The sequence below is a fragment of the Brachyistius frenatus genome, unplaced genomic scaffold (genome assembly GCF_029030835.1).
Source record: "Brachyistius frenatus isolate BFR_SWC_R1_liver_20210118 unplaced genomic scaffold, ASM2903083v1 Contig_4, whole genome shotgun sequence".
In the NCBI taxonomy this organism is placed as follows: Eukaryota; Metazoa; Chordata; class Actinopteri; family Embiotocidae; genus Brachyistius; species Brachyistius frenatus.
In genome coordinates, this window is record NW_027210603.1 from 2,221,479 (window position 1) to 2,229,243 (window position 7,765).

General features: G+C 42.6%; 1 protein-coding gene across 2 annotated transcripts; it reads left to right on the forward strand.

Moving 5' to 3' along the window:
* Positions 1 to 1,306: 1,306 nt before the first annotated feature.
* On the forward strand, positions 1,307 to 7,125 carry LOC138630749 (lumican). Of its 2 annotated transcripts, XM_069715273.1 has the most exons (6): positions 1,307 to 1,542; positions 2,226 to 2,331; positions 2,839 to 3,170; positions 3,627 to 3,951; positions 4,725 to 5,042; positions 6,220 to 7,125. In XM_069715273.1, exons 3-6 carry the CDS (start codon positions 2,865 to 2,867, stop codon positions 6,369 to 6,371), a joined length of 1,101 nt encoding a protein of 366 aa, XP_069571374.1. In that variant the 5' UTR covers positions 1,307 to 1,542; positions 2,226 to 2,331; positions 2,839 to 2,864; the 3' UTR covers positions 6,372 to 7,125. The 2 variants fall into 2 exon arrangements, with proteins under 2 accessions (XP_069571374.1, XP_069571384.1); XM_069715283.1 differs by lacking the exon at positions 2,226 to 2,331.
* The last annotated feature ends 640 nt before the right edge of the window (positions 7,126 to 7,765 follow it).

Genomic DNA, 7,765 nt, shown 5'->3' on the forward strand with positions numbered 1-7,765 from the left:
ACATAAAAGGTTTTTAAGTTATTGAACATATTTTTATTAAGACCATACTCTTTAAGTTACACTAGCTTTTCTTTGTTATTAAAATCGCATCATACAATTGAACTGATACAGTGCTTGTAAGCACTGAGATGTATATTTGGATTGTTACCTCGTGTGTCTCAGTTGGAGTCTTTGCCATCACATATTCAGTGTAAAGGAATTAAAAGAAGGAAATGTATACTACAGTTAAATCATAAAAACAATAAAATTGTAGTGTTTTATATATATATATATATTATATATGTGTAGTGTTATATATCATGTTATATTTACTACATGTGAGATAACAATAATGAGATAATAATAATATCTACCATATGCAGAAAGGGTGGAAGTGGCTTTCACAGTAAAGCACGGGGTCTTGTCGTGGTTTATGGTGAAGAAAAGATCTAAAAAAATAAGTGTTAATTTAGAAATGATAGGTGTGATTCTGTGTGGTTCACATAGAGGGAGCTCTAATCAGGAAATAAATGTTCCCCATTTCCCTCTCTTGTTCTCCACTTTGCCTCTTTTCTCACAGCGCTCCTCTCGCTTTTGGGAAGAGAGAAATCTGGAATCGTTTTCCACTCCTCTGATGCTTACAAGAATTTCCTAAACACACACACACACACACACACACACACACACACACACACACACACACACACACACACACACACACACACACACACACACACACACACACACACACACACACACAAACGTGTACATACGCATGCAGTCGAACACACCCAGACTGACACACATACACACAGAATGGTCTCTTTGGCTCCCCAGGTACTTTGTGGCTTTCAATGCCTCCAGGCACAACGCATACTGTAGATCCAGTGCCGCGCACACACACACACACACACACACACACACACACACACACACACACACACACACACACACACACACACACACACACACACACACACACACACACACACACACACACACAGAAGAAGACAAACTTTAATGCTGATCAAAAAATGTATCATATTCATTGAAAGCTCCACGTGAATTCAAACCAGTTGTCCCTGATTTCTTCTTTCCTACTTCACCAGTGCTTCTCAGTCTTTTTTTACGCATATTTTGTGAATCTCTCTCCACAATGCAAGCAAACATGTTTCTACCAAATGTTGTGAGTTCTACTGTTTCCACAGGCTGAGAGAAGAGGAAAGGAAGAAATGAGTGCGGGAAGATTATGGAGGAGGTCTGGGGTCTGGGATGTGGGCTGCGTTTAAAGAAAGAGGAATGTATCAGACAGTAGGCAAACATTACAGCAGCTTAAACACACACACACACACACACACACACACACACACACACACACACACACACACACACACACACACACACACACACACACACACACACACACACACACACACACACACACACACACACACACACACACACACACATGGACACCTTGACATACATTTCCATGCAGCTCCCGAGGGTTTCATTGGGAATTTAAGACAACTTGTCTCTGTTTTCCTGCTCCTGAAAAAACAGGTAAGCGTCAGTTTACTGTTTGTTTCTTGCCTTCCTTCAGTTTCTCTCTGCAAAAACTGGAACTGATCAAAACTGCAAAGTGTGCTTGTTTAATTAGTGCAATCTCTTGGCATCGTTCTGAGCATGTGCTGAACAGTGAGACTACTGTGAGTGAGGAAGGCAAAATGCAGCGTTGCAAAAGATGCTGATCACTCAAACTTCCTGATGATGTAAACCTCTCTTACAAATGATTTGTTATGCTGTAACTTGGAGTTTGTTTGTGAATTTACTGTTATACATGTCAGCCTTGTGGGTGTTCCCATATTTATATGTGCATGTCTCTTATATTCATAAGTTTGAAAATATTTAAAAGTGCCAAATAGTCTCCACTCATTTCATTTTAATTTATTAATTCCTGGAAAAGAGATTAAATCTTATTAAAAGTTTTTACATTCATTCGTTCAATAGTTCCCAAAGTTTCTTCTTGAGGAGGTACTCCATAAATTTACAGTAGAATTGGGAATTTGCGAGACACAGATTAAACAAGACAAGTGTACATAAAAACTGCAGTGCTTGAAGTTACATGCTGTCTAGCAGGTGATGTTTACCACAATCCCCATTGTAATGTGGGATGTTAGCATTTTAACGTGTGCTACTTAGCAGCGATTACCAGGTACAAATTAAACTGATGGAAATGTCATTAGTTTTGCAGGTATTTGTTAAAACGACAAAGTATTGGAAAACTTTGTGCTGTTAAGGCATCACCAAAGACTGAGGAATTCTGCACTGGATTTCATGGCAAACTATCAGGTAGATTTCAAGATATTTTACCGCAGAAAAACTTGACCTGCTTGTGATATTAAGTGTAAAGTCTTGGCATGACCGAAGCCAGCAGGGGTCATTGTCAGTGGAGTATCTGTACAACATTTCATTTCAATCCATAGTTGTTGAGTGTCCGTATGGATCAAAAGGGCGGACCGATATGCAGCTAGCAGGGCTAAAACTGATGCTGTAGAGGTTGTACAGGTCGTGCTCCAAAACACCTTCTATGATGCAGCTCCATAACATGTTTGGTTCCACTCACCTCCTGGTCAATGTAGACTCCAAACTTTATGAATCCAGGGTTTAAGTACAAATGTGTAGCTCCAGTGCTAAAGCCAAGTCAACCCTGTGATATCTCAAAGACTCCACCAAGCTCCTGAAGAGCCACAGAAGACACTATACAACTTTCACAAATTTATAATTATCATGACGGATAAAAGGGCTTGTATTGTCAGAACTGTGCAGCTCCAATTCGTCTCAATGTTTGCTTTGCAGGGCTACGGATCTCTCCAGCCGTCTCCATGGCTCTCCTGTTCTGTGGCATGCTAGTGCTCCTGTGCGGTTTTAATTCTGCCTCGGCCACCGTTGGAGCCGACACGGACTACGGAGGCATTCCTCTGTGGATTAACCGCCTGCTGGGGGAGCCCAGTGTGCTGAGTCTGCAGGGACGGATGGACCCGGTCTGGTTTCGAGCTAACAACCCCACGGCCTGCCCTCAACAGTGCGATTGTCCTATCCAGTGGCCCACGGCGCTCTACTGTGACCACAGAGGTCTGGAGCACGTCCCTGACCAGCTCCTGAACAGAACTCAGTACCTGTTTCTACAGGTAGGAAAAACACTGACACGGGCCCTGAGCGTGTGTTTTCTGTACAGTTATGCCACTAACCCACAGTGCTTTTTAATTTCCTGTTCACATGGTACATTTCTCACAGTAGCACTAAACTAGGGAGGCTGTGGCTCAGACAGTAGAGTGGGTTCCACACTAATCAGAAGGTTGGTGGTTCAATCCCCAGCTCCTCCTGTCCACATGCCTAAGTGTCCTTGAGCAAGACACTGAACCCTAAGTTGCTCCCAATGGAGTGCCGTCGGTGTGTGAATGTGCTCCTGATGGCAGCACCCTGCATGGTGATCTGTCTCGTGAATGGAAAAAACATGTTAAAGTGCTTTGAGACCGAAAGGTGATAAAGCGCTATACAAGTACAGACCATTTAACTGTGTAAACTGGATATTTTTTTCAATGTTAAAGAAAAATGAACGAAGCCTTGTTTTCTGTTGTTGCCAGGGTAACAACATCTCATCCCTGTCTTCCTCTGTCCTTGCCAACATTACCGGTCTACGTTGGCTCATCCTGGACAACAACCTGCTCCAGAGTGACGAGCTGGAGCGGGCCTCGCTGCAGAACCAGACCCAGCTGCGCTACTTTTTTGCTAATCACAACCACCTTAGTTCGGTGCCCAGCGATCTACCTGCTGGACTCAAACAGCTGCGACTGGCCCACAATCAAATCAGCAGCATCCGCCCAGGAGCTTTCCAGAACCTGCGTAACCTGACACTGCTGCTGCTGCAGGGAAACAAACTGCAGACCCTCACAGAGGGAGACCTCAAAGGTAGGGTGAAGTGACATTTTTCTTTTTCTTTCTACAGGCAGAATTGACTTTGAGCACTTGGGATGGAATCATAGACTGTTTTTAAAAGTGGACGTAGCGTCTGGGTCTTTAAAATGAGGCAGAGGCAGAAGTGCTGCAATACCACCGAGTGCCACTAGAGGTTGGCTCCAAAACAGCTCCGGATCCTTAAACTCCCATTCAACTTCTCTCATGAAATACAAAGTCAATCATTTTTTTACATAAAGGTCACTCCTTCTTAATTAGTTTTTTGGGGGGGGATGTCTGTTTGATTGACAGGCCTGTAGTGCAGTGAGGTTTCCACTAAAAGTATAAGTCAGAATGAGTATTTCACTAAACTCATCAATAGGACTGACTTCAAAATTTCCAATTATTGCATTGTAATTATGGGTGGAGTGCTACCAGAGCGCGCCTCAAAGATAGTCCGCCACCTTCATATCTTCAAGTGAGATAAAAAATTGAAAAAAATTATTACAGTTATTTTGATTTGGTTGAAACTTATTTGCATTTTTTGGATCCAATCATCTCTAAAGCGTCGGTCATACAAGAGAGCCAATAAAAAAAACATGGAATGGTCTTTTAAGATGTATTCGGCGTCAACCTTGAAGCCTCGTTTTGATCCGCTCCTGTTTGCCCTGTTAAAGTTGCTGCATCACTGCAATAAAACACTGGGACTACGACAACATACCGACAATTAAAAATGAAAATGTTTCCACTAATTCTATCCGAGTGAATGTCTCTCTGTCTTCTTACAGGTTTGGTCAGTCTGAACCTGTTGGACCTCAGTGGAAATTTGTTTCCAGCAGTGCCCAGGCATTTACCTCCCTCGCTCCAGCAGCTCTATCTGTCCAACAACTCTTTCTCTGGGCTCGACGAGGACAGCTTTGAGGGATTTCTCAACCTCAAGTATCTTCGTCTCAGCCGCTGCGGCCTGAAGAACTTCGGCATTCAACCGCAGGTCTTTAACTCCTCCAGCTTGGTGGAGCTGGATCTCTCTTATAACAAACTCACCAGCATTCCCACCGTCCCCACCACCCTGCTCCACCTCTACCTGGAGGCCAACGAAATACAAGGTGAGGTGTATAATCACGGAGAGAAAAAAACAAGTGCATGCGCACACACACAAATGACAGCTTTCTCATTGTGAATATATGTGTTACTGATGTCATGTCTGTGAAGTGCTAATTTCCCACACATGCGTTTTACCAGAGCGTTTTTTTTTTTTAATGTGGCTGAACACCTGTGGAAGTCAAACCCTGCTGTGATGGAGAAGAAGAAATGTGGAAAATGTAACGGGAAACTTTTACAGTCCCAGCCTCTCTGGACCCGGCCCACATCGCTGTATAAGGACGTGGGAGGGACTCGGGTTGGTCCTGCAAATCACAGATGGAGGACAAGAGAGAATGAGAGGCAGGGGAGAGAGACATGGAAAGAGAAAAAGTGAGAGGAGGGTGGAGGAGAGAATAGGAGAGGGAATATTGGTTGGTTGGATGCAAGGAAAGTGGGATGGCGAAAAAGCGAGGCGAGTGGTATGAGAACATCTGTGATGGATTCAGAGGTAAGAGTGCCAGATGAGCCAGAAGCACACGCTGTTCCCATCTTCAGTCTCCCCTTTCCTGTCTCTCTGTCTGCACCCCAACCCTTTAACTTATATCATCGTGCAGCGGCAGCTTCGTTCCCAGCAGCCAAACTGTGACTCACACGACTGTCCAGCAGCAGTGACCCGGTGTGCAGCTTTGGCAGCGTGACAGTGCGGTCTTGTTTCTCCATCTAACGGGGCTGTGTACTAATGAGACAGACAGACAGACAGCAAAACACTTCCACAACAACACACACCTCATCGTCTAGCTAGCAGCCCTGACAGCTACCGCAGGTCCACGTCTGCCAAAAGCTACAGTCTGGGCTCAGAGAAGCTTTTGAGATGACTGAGGGGAAGCAGAAAAAGGGTGTCGTTATTTCCTCAGTTTTCCCCACAGCACCTGAAGGACATCGGATGGAAAATAAAGTGCAGAAGAGGGACATCTGCAGACTACACAGCTGCTTTGATTTGATAAATCTCAATGTAAATTAAATTTTTCATCTTAATCATTCACATGTGGTGAACACAAGGTTCAGGATGTGAAATCAAAACTCCTCAGAGTGGTTTATCATCTGACATAACAAGGCAGCAACAATCAGACGGTTTCATGAAATAAATATCTGTGTATGCTTTAAAACACTTTTTTTTTTAATCCTGTTTTCTCCCCACAGAGTTCAACGTGACCAGTTTGTGCAGACAGGTGGGACCTCTGTCCTACTCCAGGATTAAGGTCCTACGATTGGATGGAAACAAAATGTCCTACCATCAGCTGCCACCTGATTGGGTCTACTGCCTGCGAGTGATCCAAAGTATTTACATTTGATTCCAACCTCGGTCAAATACCGAAGTACAGCATGTGACTTGATCAACATCATCTGGTGCTACAAAAAAAAAAAAAAAAAAACGACACAACTTAGGGCTTTTGTTTTGTTATCTAGCTCATCATTTGTGAACTTATATAACTCCGCTTTAAGGCTTGAAACCACAGAAGAAGACTGATTCGTTAGGTCTTCATACACATACAAAGGTGCTCACAGGAAAACTGATCTTCAAAAGATGCCAACAGCTTGAACTTAACACTACACCAGGGCTATTTTATAGAGATGCAAAAAGTTGTGATCCAAACTTTTCTTCTACCATCAGTGCAGTCCAATAGGCTTTTCATTTTTCCAAGTTCAGGGTTTTACATCTGTTTGTTGTTACTGAATAGGAACAGTGACAAACCCTCTCATTTCTGACTTTACTGAATCATGTGCTCTGATTCAAATGAGCTGTTTAAGGGCAAATAGAGGCATGTAGGAACGGGAGACTTCAGTAGCTTCCCCATGAGAGAGTGACTCATTAGCTGGACATTGTTAAACAGCCACACCAGTCCTCATGTGGAGCCGGGTGGAAAATGAAAATTATGTAAACCTTTTTATTAAAATGTTTACTTTAAACTGAAGTCTGTGATCCTAAAAATAAAATCTGGTTAGAACAGCAACAGAAAAACTGTAAAAAGAACCCACTTTGTACAATTTAACATGTTAAATATTATGAGATAAATATAAGTAAGTGGAGGAGACTTTAGTAACGTATTGTTTATTGATATCTCGATATTTGGCCTTTATTGTTGCATTAAATGATTAGTACCTTAGACATTGGCTTCCAGTAGTGTGTAACATTTCTACACTCTGTTTCTTGAGCCTGCGTCGTGTCATGATATATCAGTTTATTATTTCGGAGTAGAGCTGCTGATGATGCTCTTACACTGCAGAGAGATTCGGATCTCAGTGACAAAGAAATACAAACTGCTGACGGGCATAAAAAATAGTAGCAAACATGAATTATTTGCCTATGTTTTCAGCCAGTCTCAGACTCGTGGGGGAGCTTGATTTAGAAATGTGTTTTTAAAGATAGACAGATGGCAAAAGTAGAAGTGTGACTTCAGCATCTCATTAACAAGACACCCATCTATCCTCATTTACTCTGCATCTAATCATGATTGATTTGGAGCTGAGAGATGCATTTATAACTGCGAGAGCCTCAGAGTTTACTTTTATCTACAAAACCCCAGTGCATTATAAAAAGCCTGACAATCTGACATACTGACAATAATACCGTTTACTTCATCAACCAGAAAGGATGAAGGAACTATCAGTAAAAAGAAGGTAGAGTCATGCTACTCAAATGAAGAATCTTATAATCTTATGTTGCTTTTCTCATAATGACAGTATC